The 17,037-nt window shown below is 38.9% G+C and overlaps 2 protein-coding genes across 6 annotated transcripts in view; one reads left to right on the forward strand and one right to left on the reverse strand.

Moving 5' to 3' along the window:
* Positions 1-8,686, reverse strand: part of LRRTM3 (leucine rich repeat transmembrane neuronal 3) — an 89,301-nt gene extending 80,615 nt beyond the window's left edge. Inside the window, exons 1-2 of one of the 2 annotated variants that reach the window (XM_074874306.1) lie at positions 8,189-8,686; positions 6,336-7,867 (exon numbers count right to left, since the gene is read on the reverse strand). In XM_074874306.1, coding sequence (XP_074730407.1) covers positions 6,336-7,867; positions 8,189-8,192 — 1,536 coding nt within the window. In that variant the 5' untranslated portion in view covers positions 8,193-8,686. Of the gene's footprint in view, positions 1-6,335; positions 8,131-8,188 lie in introns of those variants that run through there. The other variant, XM_074874305.1, reaches the window with a different exon arrangement.
* The window catches only part of CTNNA3 (catenin alpha 3), a 544,925-nt gene that overhangs the window by 236,835 nt on the left and 291,053 nt on the right, over positions 1-17,037 (forward strand). The gene's annotated exons all lie outside the window — the stretch shown is intronic.

A 17,037-nucleotide genomic window follows, 5' to 3' on the forward strand; every position in this document is an offset into this window, starting at 1 on the left:
TGTAATGCATTTATGTTCTTGTTTGGAGTGTAAGTAGATGAGTAATTAGGATGTTTTATTTTCATATGTCCTTATGATGTATTAATAGAGTCTGACTGCCACAAAACACTTAGAGAATTTACAAGGTTGAACTGTTATTATGAATTCCTACATGATCTCAATGCTACTGCTAGTGTTGAAGTAATAGAAATTTAACACTCAGTCAAGAGTGTAAGCTGTGACACATGGTCAGTGTATCAGTTGCACAGGAACACAGGAAGGGAATGGTTTTAGTGGCTAAGACAACACATGTGAGGGCTTTTTGGAAAACTCTTTTTCAAGATTACATCTCCAGTCATTCAGTTTCTTGGCAAGTAAAAGAGTTTGTGAGAAACAGTAAGAAACAATAAGTACAGAATGAAATGTTTTGTTAGTTTAGTTGATTTCAGTAATGAAGAATCTTAAACTTGCAATTTTTCACATGAATACAAAATATTTCCTGTAATATCAGTAAATTTCATTAAGCTGTTTAGAAACAAAAAGCTAATAAATAGGGATTAATTGTCTTTTTGTCCCTTCTCAGTAAACAATGCTCATTCTTACATTAGAATGCTAATGCTGTGGTCACGATAGTCTAACAATACCAGCAAGATGAATTGTGGTAAGATGTGATTTCTGTGATGGGTTGGTCAAATAAAAAACACTACCTACTACTTGCAAGCTTTTTTCATTATTGCCTTTATGATGTTTGTGCTCATTTTAAATGAGATTTGCAATTTCTCTGGTAGGTAAAATGTTGGCCATCAACTCACAGCTAGCCATCCCAGAGTATCTTGAATAAACTCCTTTTTATTACTTTATCACTTCCTTGGTGATCTGTTGATAGCTGTTGAGCTCAGTCCCTTTTTACTTCTTTGGTGTCCTACTGCATTCCATTCACTGTTATGCCAAGAAATAGTTTGGCTATAACCCTGAGAATCACATCGAAATCCTATACTGTACTGCTGTGATAACACCCACTCTAGACAGCCTAGCTAGGAATAAAAATCAAGGCTACATATCATGGACTGATAGGTGACCTCCAAACACACCTAAGTACATAAAAAGTTAGAAATACTCAATGTGGAGTGAAATGAGTTCTTGCGCATCTTCTTAAGGGAAATGAAATATGTCTGTTATCAACAGAGCTATAATCCTGATTTCATTGGCTTTTGTCATTCATTGTGATTTAAAATCACTGCCAGTAATATTAGCATAGAGTTACTCTGAGGCCTAAAGTAATTGCTGCAAAACATACCAGAGGTTGCTGCAAGCAACCTTTGTCCAAGCAAATATGCTGCATATTCATGTCACTGGTGATTTTCCAATAGTTTGGCTTTATCATTCCTTGTGAATTTGATCTTTCATAATTTGCTTCTTGTCTCTTTTGTACATTTTGTGTTTTTGAGATGAAGCTGTTAATAACTTGTTCACGGGTGGTAAGTGCCCTTCCTTTTGATATCTACTAATATCTTTCATCATTGTAAAAATAAACTCAACATTTTTATTACTATTTTAAATCTGCTGCTGTAACAAAGTTGAATGAGTTGTTTGTAGTCTGAGTTTATTTTATAGTATCTTAAAGTCACCTAGTGGTGTTATATAAGTAAGAAGTTCTGAATCAGTGGCCACAGATTTGTTACAGCTCCTGTCCTTGCCTACTTATTATATGCTTCTTGATTTTTACTGACAGTAGTGGCACTGGGTAGACCATTTCTTGCTAGCATTCATCCATTATTTTCTCCACTTATTCACCTCATTCAGGTCATGACTGCTCTACACAGATACAGTTGAATACTTTGTATGCTTAAAGGATTTGATGCTACCACCATGTGATACAGAAGAATGCAAAGTAAATAGGCAAGCACATCTCTGTGTGAATTGATAGACAATAGATACCTGTGATTAAGCAAACTACCCACTGGATGTCACTATTGTTCCACAGAAATTCATCTAAGGGAATATTTATCTAGAGTTGAGTGGCTGACAGCAAAGACCATTAGCTTGCAGCAAACTGAAAATTTCTAATTGTGTTTGCAGCAATATTGTACATTTACGTTCATTTTGCAATTGAATTTTGTATCAAGGTTCACTATTTCATAATAATAAAAAAAGAGCATTGCCCAACCTTGAGCTGTGATGACTGTGTAAGTGCAGACAGTGAGTAATGCAAATCTACCACCCAGTAGAGAAACTTTCATTTATTATGCTCAAGCCACTTGTTCTCATTATTATTCTCTTACTCTGCAATTGCTGGAGGTAATCTCAACACAGTGAATGAACATTACCAGTCTCCTCGAATTTGCTTAGTACATCAGTTATTTTCTTTTTCCAAAGATGTGCATTCTGTGTGGTTTATTATTCTGAAATACCACTTCAGTATTCCAGGAGCTAGGTCGTTTAGTTGAAAGGCCAAGTAGTCCACTGGCTAGGAGGATGTCTTAGTGTGAGTACTCAACTGGTGTGTGATTTCAAGCAAACTACCTCAAATCTATCACGTTTATTTTCCATCTTCTGTCTGTCTTCTCAACATACCTCGTAAACATTTAATGTAAGAGATTGTTGGAATGTGTTTGTACAGTGTCTACCAGAGGAGGTCCTGACTTCTTTTAAGATTTTTGGGGTGCTACAATAAAATGAAAGTCTTGATTGGTGATTCCACCTCACATCTGTCTCAACATTGTTTGAATAAGTGTAGACTGCAAAACCAATAAAAACGGGCATGGAAGAGTACTGCACCTTGTTTGTGGCTTGAAAAGCCCTGGTCTTTGAGTGGTAGCCCCAGAACACCATATATGACTCAGGAAAAGGATTAGAAATTGATTAAAATAGCACAAAACCCACAACAAAGCAAACGCCAGATACCTTCAAAATACATTGTTGCTCTCCTAAACTTGGAATATGTAAGCAGCATCAGATCCATTAAGGGATAGCCAGGTCATTAGAGGCACTCAATCACATCTCCTTCCTCAAGATGGTGCTAAAATGCTTGTATGAAGGCTTAGGGGTTTGTGAGAGCCACCACTGCTGTTGCCATCCTCTGAGGATCCCTCAGCATCACCCCAGCAAAGTTTTAACAGTTTTGTGAGCTACTGGCACCGAAATATCCAAAACTCAGGACAAAGTGGAATCAGAATTCTAGATACTTGCTGCCCAAACTATAGAGAAGCAAAGGAGAAATTTCTTCTGTGGAATCTTTGAGGCTTTAACACTTCATTTGTATTTAGGAGAGGGGCAGACATTCACAGGGACTGAGAGCTGCTCAGCTAAGATTAGGTTGTTTCCTATAAGATTATTAGAATTTGTGACTCTGGTGGCCCAGACACCCAAAATAAGTCACTTCTATAGTGTTTAATTTGACAGTGGTGAGTCTAAGTTTAGCTTAGTTCATGTAGTCTTTGCATAGATGAAAGCATGAGCTTAAAATGTTTTCTAAGCCAGAGCCACTAAAGTGGGATTTAACAACTCAGCTCACAGGCCTCAGGCTGTGCAAGAAGGTTCAGAGAGTTACACTGGGCATCTTTTTTGTGTAATCAGACAGTGGTTTCATTATCAATGACTATAGCAGCAATTACACATTCATCTGTGTTTGGTATGTGCTTGAAAATTCATGAAAGGTGAATCCGTATTTTTTTCAGGCAATAAACAAATTAGCTGATCTGAGCTTGAATGTGCTTGAATATAGATGTGCTGGATTTTCATTATTAGTTTTGATATTCATCTATGATTAATGACATACTGGCATTATTTTCTTTCATGCCTATAATGAAATATTTTTTAAAAGGAGCTAGTGATAATTTTACAGGTGTTTCTTTCTGTAGGAAATTGTGGATTGGTTCTTTCTGAGTATTGTTATGGTTAGAACAAGACATAAAAGAAACATAAAAGGAAGCATATAAAGTCAAACGCAGTTATATATAACTAATTCATAATCACAGTCCATTAAGAAGTTTTAGAAGATGTATTGAATATTTTCAAATAGCAAAAATTCTAAATTAATAGTATGAAATTTTTTTTCTGACTGCAGTTAGCACTCCCAAAACTAAATAGCACAAGTTTCTTTTATATACATATACACATACACAGGTGAGGGTATGTGTATATGTGTACATGAATGTATGTATTTTTTGGGCCAAATCTTTCTTGTTTTGGCTGTGCCTAATATTAGTCACCACTGCAGACATTATAGCCTGTAGAAGTACAGAGATGGTTCTTAACACGAAGTTTACAGCAAACTCTAATCCTTCAGTACAGAGATAACCAAGTCCTGCTGGTAGAAAGGTAAATCCTGTAACAGCTAAGGTAAGTGTATTTTTAATAGCAACTTTCAAGGTACAACTCAGGTTAAAAATCACAGTCTGCTCAGTGCTACTAAAGCGTCTCAAGCACTTGCATTATTAATTGTGTGGGATCCTCTTTGTACTCAGTAAAATGGGGTCTCGCTGTAGGGTTCAGTCTCAAGCCTCTACTCTCAGATATTTCCTCGCTACAGTCCTTGAAAATGAGAGTGGTTTCACTACATGAAGAAAACCAAACCAAAATCCCTTCAAGTGCATTAGTTCTTTTTAAGAGATGCTTTCTAGCTTTGTTTTCATTGTATCTAGCATATTTCAAGGTGATTGGCTGTGATTAGCTTTTTTTTTCCAGTAAAAATTCAGGAGAATATTCTGCTAAGGTTTTGATTTTTCTAATCTGCTGCAGTGAAACTCCTTTGTAGAAACATTCCCTCCCAAGTGATTGAAGACACGCAGTTTACTAAGCCAAATCAAGTTACAAAATAGAGATAATTAAATTGCTGACTTGCTTCTATATAGGTGCTGCTGTATTATTTCAAGAATGACACCCCTCCACCCCCCCCCCCACCCCCCCCCTTCATGATAATCAAAATAGGAGATACGATTTATTTGGAAATATGAGGGATGTTATATTCTTCTGCAACCACAAAAATACATGACTTTGGAAGAGAGAGGGCAGGGAGTAGCTGGGTTACAAATCTGTATTTTGCCCAGAAGCGCTGATGAATGACTACACATAAAAAAAGAATATCTGTGAATTCTTGTAATGTCATTAGGGTTTTGCTAAGAGAGAAAAATAATTTGCCACTGGTTTCTTTAAGGATTTTGGATACACTCTTCTCATATCAGAGAGTAACTGATTTTTTCTGAAAGCTCTTTGCAGTTGTAGTATTTCTAAAATGTACACTGGTGGCTTTGTAAGTAATGAAGCTTTATTTAGTTATTAGAGGGACAGTGTGCAAAACACATCACAAAACCCTAACAAGCCCAGCCCAGCAAATAAAAAGAAATAGAAGAAAATGACAGATTTAATGGTTTCCTCAGCTACATTAATGTCTTTGACAGTCTTGAAAAGAGAATTTCTAATGAGCGCTGAAACAAATGTGTGCAGGAAGTGGTCTTGCTTTTGCTACTGCACATTTGAGTTCCTCTAATTGCATCAATAAGGAATTTCTGCTCCTCATTTAATGAATGCCTTTTGACTACTTTCTGAAAGGCAACTGGATGTAAGGGATAAACACTGGCACCTTTTGTATGAAGTCACATAACCAGGTTTCAATTAATAGTTATCAGCCCTAGAAACACTGTATTATAATGCAGTACAGTAAATCCCATTGTACCTTTTTATTTTTAATTTTTTATTAAACCTATGTCTCCCTCTGCTTTGCTTTTGGTGTGATACCTCATGTCCTAAGACAGTGCTTTAACTCCCCACTGGCTTTTTATTCTATCTTGTGTTGGGCAGAAATCGGGCATTCTTTCAGAGCTGTTCCTGCATCATCTCTCTCCTCAGACAACTCAGAATTCATATGATGCTACAGTACCTGGGTCTTTAGTTTGTTCTTGGTGCAAAAAGTGAGTTTCAGAGCAAGGGCTGGGGTTGGGTTGGGGGAGGAAGTGGGGACGGGGTGGGGGGAGCTGAGTTTGATATTTTTTTTTTTTCTCATTGTTGACATTTTTCTCCCTAAACAGAGGCACAGTTGCTGCAGGTGCAATGGATTACTTATGAAAGAAGTTTTCTATTTAAAAACAAGAGAGACTTTAATGAAATCAGTAGAGGGTTTGTACAATAGGTATTGTATTAAACCAGAGCTCAGGGTTCACATTGATTGTGGTATTTAAATTTCAATGAGTTGATTATGTATGAGAATAAAATGACCAGTATTATGAATGTACAAAAAAGAGACATGGAAGAGCTGTGCCAGAAAAGTGAGAAAAACGTTCTCTTTATAGTCCCTAGAGTTCAATAAAGCACCACTATTTCCCAGCTTTTAAAAGCTCTTTTATCACAATGGTTCATACCTCACATTCCCTGGAGCCTGATTTGTTATACGTGCAGGGTCCTGTTCCATTCAGCAGCATCTCACTGGTTTCAGTGTTGGTAGGTTTGTAATCTACATAAAATTCCTGTGTGCTTGGAGTCATTTGCTTCAGTGACTGTCTTTTCTTTTTCCTGTGCCTTCGCATGAGAGAGCGCTGCTGCAGCTGCTTCATACTGGCTGGGTAACGCTTCCATGACACATAGATTACCAGCAGGATCACAAGCACAGACAAGAAAAGGGCCACGCTGCCTGCTATGATTTTATGGAAGGAGATGTGTTCTGTGTCGTGCTCAGGTTCGGAGCTCGATTCAGTGGCTCCAATAGTTGGGGGCAGAGGGGGCTTGCTGTCATGTTTAGGCCTGGTGAGTTTTGGTTTAAACGTTGGCTTTGGGAGAGCTCGTGCTAATTCAAACCTTTCCGTGGTACTTTTGCCACAGATGCTGTAGTTTTTCACTGCATCAATAACATTCACCCCTTGCAGCTCTTTGGGGCTGGCACAAATAATTGTATTTTCCCTCAGCCCTTTAAAACTTTTAAGCCAGTTTACCAGAGAGCAAATGTTTCTGCTGCATTCCCATATATTCCCAGCAAGGCTGATGTCATTGAGGGATATCCAGGAATCCAAAATTTCTTGACCAATAAATGTGAGCTTGTTTGAATCCAGGTTGAGGCGCTGTAAATTGGGCACACACTGAAAAACACTAGGTCCACTGAAAGCTTCTATTTCATTGCCAGATAAATCAAGTCTTTGTAATGAGCTCCAGGTCCAGGACATAGTTTGTCCTATCACACTGATTTTATTCCACTGTAAATAAAGGTTTTGAAGGCTGACCAGCCTTGGAAAAAGTGCCAGGTTGAGCTTAGAAAATTGATTGTGCTCCAGATGAAGCTCTTTCAGTCTGATCATGCCTGCAAAGACATTTCTTGCTAAACTTCGGATGCGATTATAACCCAGGTCCAACAGTTCAAGGTTCCTACAATCTTGAAATATTCGAACAGGGATGGTTCTTAGGGAATTGGACCGCAAATGTAAACTCAGCAGCTTCCTTAAGCCCCTGAACTGTTCAGATCCCAGAGACTGCAGCTGATTGTATGACAGATCCAAATTCCGGAGATTTGTCACAGGTCTGAAGGTATTATTAAGAAAATAGGAGATTCTGTTGGAACTCAAGATCAACTCTTTTAGTCTGCGTATTCCACTGAAAGCATTTTCGTCAATATTGCTGATGTGGTTATGGTCTAAATAGAGCCAGGTGAGTTGATTAAGACCTTTAAATTGATTGTATTTTAGTTTTTGGAGGCTGTTATATCGAAGGGACAAACCTAAACAACCAGCAGATATACTTGAGGGAATCTCCTGCAATTTCTGAGATTCACAATATACCATTTTGCCTTCACACCTACAGCCCTTAGGGCATCCTCGTTCAGCAGAAGAAAGCATTGTCAGTAATACAGTAGGGGCTATTACCAGAGCTACAGCTGATCCGCTCAGTAGCCTAATTACATTGAAACCTGGAAATAAAAACAACTTAGAAAAGTTATCCCCCCACACATCAGTCATTTCTTTCAGTCATGCTAAAATCTTTTATTTCAACAATCATTTAAAAATCCCTAGCTTGACTCAACTACTTTTCACATTGTTTTCTTTACTCAGATTTTTTTTTAAAGAATACCTTTATATAAATACTGAAGAACAGTTGGGTAAAAGGTGTAATCCCTAAGCAATTTAACTGTAATAACAAATTACATCAAGGTAAGTCTATGGAGTAATTAAAGCACAGGCTATGCAGTGGCTATGAACTATACATTAGAAAAATAACATGAAAAACATACCCATCCTTTGTGTTGTTCAAAGGTCGTCCTTAGGTCTTTTGTTTTTTGCTTAGTGTGCCACAAGCATGGCAGCCCCTGTCAGCTGCACTGTAGTGAGTCAGGGCTCGCTGACACCCAGGAAGAAAAATTGGACCCCTTGGGAGATGGACCGATTTTGGAACATTATTCTTTGCCAGCCATGCAGAACACTCCAAGAATAAATCAATCCCAACACAGCATTCGCAGCAAAATGTCAAATTCTTCCTAGGTAATAGGATCTTCATGGATATTACGTTTTTGCATCTTTATAGTTAGGAACCTGGCTTTTAAATTTTCTCTTTATAGGAAAGCATGTTAGATTTCTCCAAGCACCATTTAGCTATCTGAATTCACACATCTGTATTCCATAGCCCAGCAGTTCCCTTACTTAGTACCCGATCCGGCTAGGAAGCTGCTTTGTAGCATAGAAGGTAGAATAAGCCCGTACAACGAACAAGCTCTGCTCACTTCTGCATACTGTCATTCTGAGAGCTCCGTCCGACTGTTGCTTTGGTTTCGGGGAATGCAGTCTTATGTAAAGCTGCCCCCAGTGGTGAAGAATATTATGGGCATGTGCAGAAATGTCTTCCTTTTATCTTGCAAATGAGTAAGCTCTGCTGGGAAAAGAGTGATTGTTCTGAGTGACTAATAGAAGCCGAATGGTCAGCTTCGATGTAAACTAGTGAGGTGTGCTGAAATATCCAAATCCTCTTAGTCTCTTTTGCTGCTTGTTGAAAGCTGGTTTGCATCCTTGAACTTAATAATAGCTCAGCGTGCGCTGCTGAGACTTTTGTCTGAAGGGCTAACATGACATTTGTAGGACATAGAAACAAATTTTTGGTCCTAAGGGTTTGTTTTTTTGGTGTGTTTTTTTTTTTTTTCCTTACTGCATTAGACATGTGTTCACATGACCTTTTTGCAATAACTCACTATTTTTTAGAGAAGTATCAGCTCCCTCAGTGTGTCTCTTAGCAAGCGTTTCAGTGGGGACACTATATTTTACAACATGAAAAATGTTTTGGAGCTGACATTTTGCCTTTTTGCTTTTTTATTCTCTGTTAAAAGGCACAGTGCCAGGAGGTTAGAAGAAAGTATTGTGCTCATTTATTTCCCAACTTGCTGTCACTTCGTTCCACAACACTAACACTTCAAACACAGGCTTCTGTAATGCTTACAATGTAGGGACTAAGCAGCTTGGTGTAGTACCTTAATCAGGTGAATTATTTTTACTGTAACTTATGACATAGGCAGGATTTTATGTGAAGGTACAATATGCAGAGTTTTTTTAGATGTGTGACTCTGGGCAGTCCTTATATATCACATAAAGAGCCTTTTTCTCTTTCCTTACTCTTCTCTTCTTTCCTGTGTGCTGTAAAGAAAGGATCGACGCATCCTCTTATGTGGGCAGAGCAAAGGTAAGATGGCATTACAGCAAATGCACCACGCTGGCAGTCTTCCTCCGCCAAGAAATATGTGATCAGAGATGATGGTGGGGAAGTGTGAAATCATGGCTCTTTGTCGTGCAAGAATAGGCTAGAGCCTGAAGAGAAGTGTGCTGCTTGTTAAAAGAGGAGTACAGATTACAGTCCCTCAAATGCAACCAGACAGCTCTGAGAACTGCTTTTCCTTTCTGAGGCAGACGCCTTACCCCTTGGAATAATGTGCTTTGAATTTTCCCTTATTATTCACTGCTGTGAGCGTAGAAGAACTTAAAATGAGGTGGAACCTGAAATTTTCCACGCGCTAAAACGCCACCATTGCCTAGTACTTAGTCTGTGAATGACTTCAGGCTTAGAGTAATCCCACTAGTATTAACACACGTATCTATAGTGCCTAAATTAGGAGCATAGTCGCCCCTGGCTAACAACTATAAACATCTTTCATGTCAGGAGTCAGAAATACATACCTGCATCAAGGCACATCCTGTGAAAATTCTCCCCTTTGGGTCTGATTTGTGAAGAGGGAAAGGGTTAATTTCTCCATTAATCTCTGTGACTGTCAACTATCTCCCATTCTCTACTAGATCTTGTTTCTGGCTCTTAAATCTGATCTATAGGGTTGAGGAGCCAGTGACAAACTGCAGGCTGCACTGGGAACTGTGATAGTCTGGGGAGCTGTTCTGCTGACAGGAGTGTCACGTGCCAGTCCTCGTGTGCCTGTTACAGGTTTTCCATCACTGCCTTGGGGTCTCCCTGTACTTGATGGAGCAAGATTGACAGCTTCAGAAGACAATTCAGACCTTCAGTAAGCCAATTTGTCACTTGGAACTGCTGCTCTTCCTCTGTTGATAGTAGAGGATGCCTGTGACAAGTAAACTCTTTTTTGAAATGGCTCACTTGGGTTCCTAAACTTAGATGGCATTAAATTAGGTCTGAATCTTCATCTGGTTCAAACACAGCATGTAAAGCTTCAGATAACATCCAAATTCTTTCTCCTGAAGAGTTGGTGCTACTTAGTATACCAGCTCAGGTTTGAGCCTTCTCCCCAAACCTTGCCTATTCTCTGGCTTTTCCTCTTTTGTCTTCTCTGCCTCCATCTTTGTTGTGGAGTTAACAAGTAAGTTCTCTGCCACCATGAGTCAGCAGAGCTTCAGCAGCTTTTCTAGGGTTTTAATAATTGCCAATATACTGGACAAATAGGAGGGAACAGCCTCTCTTTTACCATGAGTTATTTTCATTTTTCTGAAAGGGTTGAGGCATCAAGAGATGAACAGAGAGAGCATCAAATCTATGTTAATGGATTGCCAAATTCAATTTTCTTTACTGAGATCCTTTTTGAATTACACAAGCAGGAAAAGTGCCAGTGTCTGATAAACAGTTTTTTAAAATTACATTTCTGTATCTTCATACAGCTGAATGAGTTCTTTTCAAATTGTGGAAATAAAGCTGCTCCCAGTATGAAACATTTCATACCAAATTTCAGACCAATCTGGCCATATTATAAACTATGAAAAATAGAGAATTAAGTTAAAGGTGTATTTTAGGTAAGAAGATACCTTTGTAAGTGGTTTAACCTTTGTCTTGGATCAACTACACCTTATATATCTGTGCAACCCCATTGCATTACCATTTAACTCACATAACCAGGAAAAAAGAACACAGGGCCAAACTGACTAGCTTCTCTTATGGATAAGCTAGTTTCATTAGAACTAATACTGCAACTCCTGAGTGCCTAAAATCCAGGAGTTTGTTGAAGGTTTGGTGTGTAATTAACTTGTCCTCCATGTGAGTCTGTGTGTATTCATTCTGCAGGATAGCTGCTGTAGGCACAGGGCATTTTAAGTTCAGCTCTCTGCACCATTGCTAGGCAGCCCTGCCTCCTGTCCTGGAACAGCAGTTCCCAGTCAGGAACAGGAGGTAAAAACTGCAAGTAACAAAAGTCTCAATGACTTCACGCTGACTGAATATTGGCGCTCACAAATGATATTATTCCTTCTCTTCTGCCTGTGAAGACAGCATTTTATGCAATTCTGCAAAGACAGGTGCTCTTAAGAGAAATCTTTCATTTATTTGTGTACTCTTGCACACAGTCTGTGTTTTGGGATATGCCTTGGACATAAATGGAGATGCCACAGATCCTGGGAAAGTTATTAGTTTTGATTTGTATGCCTCCATGATCACTCCAATTTGTTTTTCTGGACTTCTTCTGAGGAGAAAATGGCATACATGAGAAAATACATTGACAAATGTGTGGCTAAATATGTCTTAACATTCATATAGATGGAAAGTGATGTGTTGGGCGGAGCCTGTGATGAATGAAGTGTTTTCTTCATCTGCACAACAGACAAATTAAATTCAAATTTGTTTGGAAATTATGCACTATCCCAGGGTAGTGATGGCCCAGATTTTTCTCTTGGTACTAAAATTTCAATAGGTTTTCTGCCTGGAAATTGTTCTAGATGGAATTCACTGCTATCTGATTTTTGCAGTAATTTGCTTTAATTTCATGTTTGATTTTGGTTTTGCTTATGTAGCTAAATTTTAGCGTATTTTCTTTTTCCATTCATTCTGGCTGTGGTCTCTGTACCTAGCTGCAACTTCCCTGTGGAAAGGTTAACATGAACTGCAGCCAGAATAGTAAAAGGTGAATCAAAAGATGACATTCACTGTGAAAGCCTGTTCCTCCACAGAGCTGGTTTGGAATTGAAACGTTTTGCAGAGGAAAGGGGAAATAGAAAATTTTGCATTGTTCAGGGTTGTGAGAAGGCACATGTAATGACCGGGTACATCTGTTTGCTAAGTTCATTTGAAAAGGGGAGATGACAGAATTATCAGGCTGCAGTGGAATGGAGATGAGGGGTGCAAGGAAGACATGTTAACTTCCAAAGCATAAGGAACCAGCAGTTACCAGGTCCTAGTGGGATCCCACATAAGTCATCAGTCAGAAGTCTTTCCCTCTTCCGTCACTTGCTTCTCATCAGCCTTCTTCAGGATATTTCATGCTGACTCTTTAAAATGCAGTTCTTGTTTAATGATGTTGTTACCAAAAAAAAGGAAATAATTAAAAAAAAATGTTTCAATTTCTGTTGCTCCCATAGAAAATCCATTCTGAAAAGCAGTATGATCCTTTCTAGCCACAGTGCACTATGTTGTTAATGCACAAATTTCAGAATTTAGACTTCTGGATACAGCATTTTTCTGTTCACAGATAGAGCTCCTGGGTCTAGGGGTGCCTTTGTGTGTGTAATTGCATGTTGCTTTGAGGAACCATAGTTAAGCATTGCTGCACTCTGTTCTTTTTGGGTTTATGAAGTGACAACATATATCTTTCCCTTGACTTTGTTTCTCTGTAAAGAAACTAGGAGTCAGCTGGGTTAGCAATAGTAGCTTGTTCTAAGTGGTATTGTAGTCTGCTATCACTGTATCATTAAGAGTAGATAAGTCTAATAAAATATGTTTGCAATTTTTGAGCCAGTGATTAAATGAATCTGCTGTTCCAGGAGGATCAGATTAGAGCTGGGGGAGTATAACTCCCAGTGTAAATATCAGAGTGTGGGAAGACAGAGGAAAACTCAGGATGCATGATCTGCCAAAGGCAGATGTAAGGAAAGGAAAGTGTGGGAAAGCTAGGTTCAAGGAACATGCAGGCAAGGGAAATCGAGGCAACAGAAAATGCTCTGAAGACACAGAGAAAGAAGACGGAGACTAGGGTCTTACCCCAGCAGTTTGTCAGGACTGACCTGAAGGACCATGTAAGCGATAGACTGGGGAGGTGGATAAGTGAAATATCCTCTTGCTCTCCTGTGAGGAACAATTAGCTTTACAAAGCTGCCTCTGGTGAAAGGATCCCAAGTTACAAATTCTGTGATAAGCTGAAGGAACATCTGAAGCTGAATAGGAGCCGTGCCCCCTTTCTAGGAGTCAGTAACCTCCGTAACATCTGATTGCTTGTAGAGGACATCAGGGACACGTCTGTCAATTTGTGTATACCCGGAGGATCTCCTCAGTGCCGTGGTTCACAGGGCAACACAGGCTATCGCTTGCCTTATGCACAGTTGCACACTGTTGAATAATGAAGCTTTCCCAGCTGTACAATTTTGTTTAAATCTGTGCATTGTGGATAGGTCACAGGGGCCTCTAAGCTGTCTCAGGGTAGATAATGTTGCATAGAAGCCTACAACCTTTGTTCGTGGCATCCAGTGGCTAGGTTTTCTGCATCCTATCATAACTCCTGTACCCTTAATGAGGCATTGGACACTCAATGTTCCCCAGTCGACTTCTTGTCCTATGATTTTGAAGCTGTTTGGGAGCTAGCTCAAAGAAATTAATTACATCTCACACATAGTGCTAGCTTCAACCTGCAGACCATGAATGATACACACCATAAGTGCCCTGTAGGTGCAAAATGAAGGGCAGTCTTAGTGGCCTCTGCTTGTGATTCTGTCTATCTCTGAAGATGCAGAGAGAGTAGGTTAGAACAAACCCAGGCTTGTTGCAAATGCTCTTTTATGGGCCGGGATGCCATTGCTAGAAGAGTGCCTACTGTGGTATTGTCCAGGCAGCACATTTGGGGTTTATGTAGCCTAAAGTATTCAGAAACCCTTAGATGTCACCATGAAGTATGCTTGCCTATGAAGTATGATTTGTTTTCCTAGGGCTATCTGACTCTTCCACCTTGCTATAACAATTCTGCATATGTATCAGTGGCAGGCTATGATAGATGGCAAAGCTAATGAACTTTCTGAGGAGCCATATTAACATGGAGATTTTCTAGAAATATTTTGTTCATGGAGAACTCTGTAATACTGGGACATCAGGCTGGAGGTATTGTGTAACTGAAAACAAGTGGAGTTGCAGTCTGGTCCCATCAGAGTGACATCCCTGGAGTGGCTCTGTGCTGCTATGTGAAGAATCAGAGGGGATGGGGAGCAGCTGGTTTCAGAACATGTGCCTGCCTGGCCCTTGAGCTGAAGGGTACCTGACTTGCCAATGATGGTCATGGTTGATGAGCAGCGAATGGGAGGAATATAGGTCTTTGGTCTCGTTAAGACTGAGGAGAAAACCATGGGGGCACTCAGGATATTGTAATGTCTGGCTCTATCTGTTAGTCTAGGTAGAACTAGTGTGATAAGCAATTTAGCTATGGGTTGATGGAGTATATGTGTGCACATAAATACTACTTCTTCTTTGGAGAATGAATTGGAAAACTGAAGGCATCCTGCAATGAAGGTTTCCTTTAAATGGCTATGTTTCAATAGAAGGTTTATATAAATAAATATTTTCTGACAGAAAGACACTTTGTTGGGGGAAAAAAGAATCCTGACAGCGTCCAGTTCTGGCCAGAGGGAAAGGAGTGAGCTCTGAGCATGTCCCGTCTTACTGGTAAGAACAAGAACATTTGACTAAGAACTAAGGTGGTGGTAGTATCAGTAATATGGCCATTTGGCAGTGTTTTATTTTCCACCAAACCCTAGGCGTTTTCAGTCTTCAGTGTTGATGTGTAGTTAAAAACCTTAGGGTAGACTTTCCTCCTCAGCTGTTCCTTCTGCATTCATGCCCTTGCCTATATCTTCTCCTTCTTAACTCCTACCCTATGTATAAGTCTTTGAGGGATGAGTATTTGTCAGTCGCTCAGCATAGAGCACAGATATACAATGCATGTTCACACATGTTCTTATGAATTTCAGACATGTTCCCTATTACACATTTAACTAGTTGCTCCTTGGCTCTCCAAATGAAACTGCCTTGGTATCTTACTATATGTTGAAGCTGCAGAGGTAGTTATTCTGTCAGGTCAGCCTGGAAATATCTGTTGGCTGCTGTGGCTCCTTGACTGCTGGAGGGAAGCAGCTGGCAAGGACTTTCATTATAGGAAAACCATGACGTCCACATTATATCAAAAGCTATTAAAAAAGTCTCATAAATTGCTTTCCAAACTTCAACTTTTACCCTAATTTTCTTTGGGTCTCAGTATCTCCACTTCTGAGAGTGGGATAGTGACATTTAATTATGCTATAAGTTGACCAGCATAATAGATGACTTGCTTCACTTTTTGTCTGACACTAGTTATTTTCAAACATATGTCTTTTCCATCAGTTAAGCCATCTATTTCTTTTTGGACTTCCAGCACAAGTTATTCTGTATCTGTTGTAATTTTTATTACTTGGTATGGGTATAATTAATCTTGGGTATAAATAATCTTAGACAAGATATTAGGAAACATTTCTTTACAGAAGGGGTTGTTAGGCGTTGGAATGGGCTGCCCAGGGTGGTGGAGTCCCCATCCCTGGAGGTGTTTAAGAGTAGAGTCGACATAGTGCTGAGGGATATGGTGTAGTTGGGAACTGTCATTGTTAGGTTAATGGTTGGACTGGATGATCTTGAAGGTCTTTTCCAACCTAGACAATTCTGTGATATTCTGTGATAATTTATTTTGATACATTTTTTTGAGCTAGAATGACCAAATAGCAAAATTCCATGTGAGGACAACATAGTCATCAAATATAGGAACACAGGCTTCTTTTTAAAATGCAAAATTATCTTAAATCTTTGGTTAATTATCTTGTTAACTTCTGTTCACCGTAGGACCTTTTTTGATGTTATAAGAGTGCTATTTTGAAAACTTTTTTAAAATCTGCCAAATATTACCTTTAATTTTCTATATAAAAATTGAGATGGGTGGCTAACATTTTTTGGCTAGTTGAAATGAAAGATATGTATACATAGCATTCCTTAGGATCAGATCTAGATTAGTAGATAAAAATTATTCTTGTACTTCCTAGACTTAGTGCTCGTCAGTGCAAACAGGCATACAGGTGTAAGCAATTAAAGAGTGCAGAAGAGCTTGATTTCATTTGACCTGTTAAAATATTCTAAAATAATTTCCAATTTCTCCTTTCACTTGCTTATGCATGAAAAACTCTACAGAGAGAAAAGCATTCTATTTTACCTATATTAGGATTTATGCTTGGACTCAAGTGTGGTATTCTGAGATTGTGATTTCAAACCAAAGACAGTCAGAGTGATGTGTTACTATACAGCATTAGTAACATTTTGAAGAGAAAACTAAACATGACAGTTGAGCAGATTTGCAACTGAAAGAGAAAAACATGAACAAAGTTAAGAAGCATATAATTATGTTCATTCATACTATGACTAGCATAAAAATGATTTATTCCAAATGGTTACAGTTGCATGCTTAGTCACTTCCTTCCCTGGCTTCAGACTAATTCTGTTTTCTGGCATTTTCCTGCCAAAAATGTTTGTTCTCTTTTTCATCAAAAGTTTCAGATTTTTGTAGCTTTTAATAATTCAATCAAGTCTTTTTCAATTAAGCAAGCTACAGCAGTTTTTAGATACTCTAGCTTTGGTAGTTGCTGTTCCTGAGAAAGC

This window comes from Strix uralensis, chromosome 7 (assembly GCF_047716275.1).
Source record: "Strix uralensis isolate ZFMK-TIS-50842 chromosome 7, bStrUra1, whole genome shotgun sequence".
In the NCBI taxonomy this organism is placed as follows: Eukaryota; Metazoa; Chordata; class Aves; order Strigiformes; family Strigidae; genus Strix; species Strix uralensis.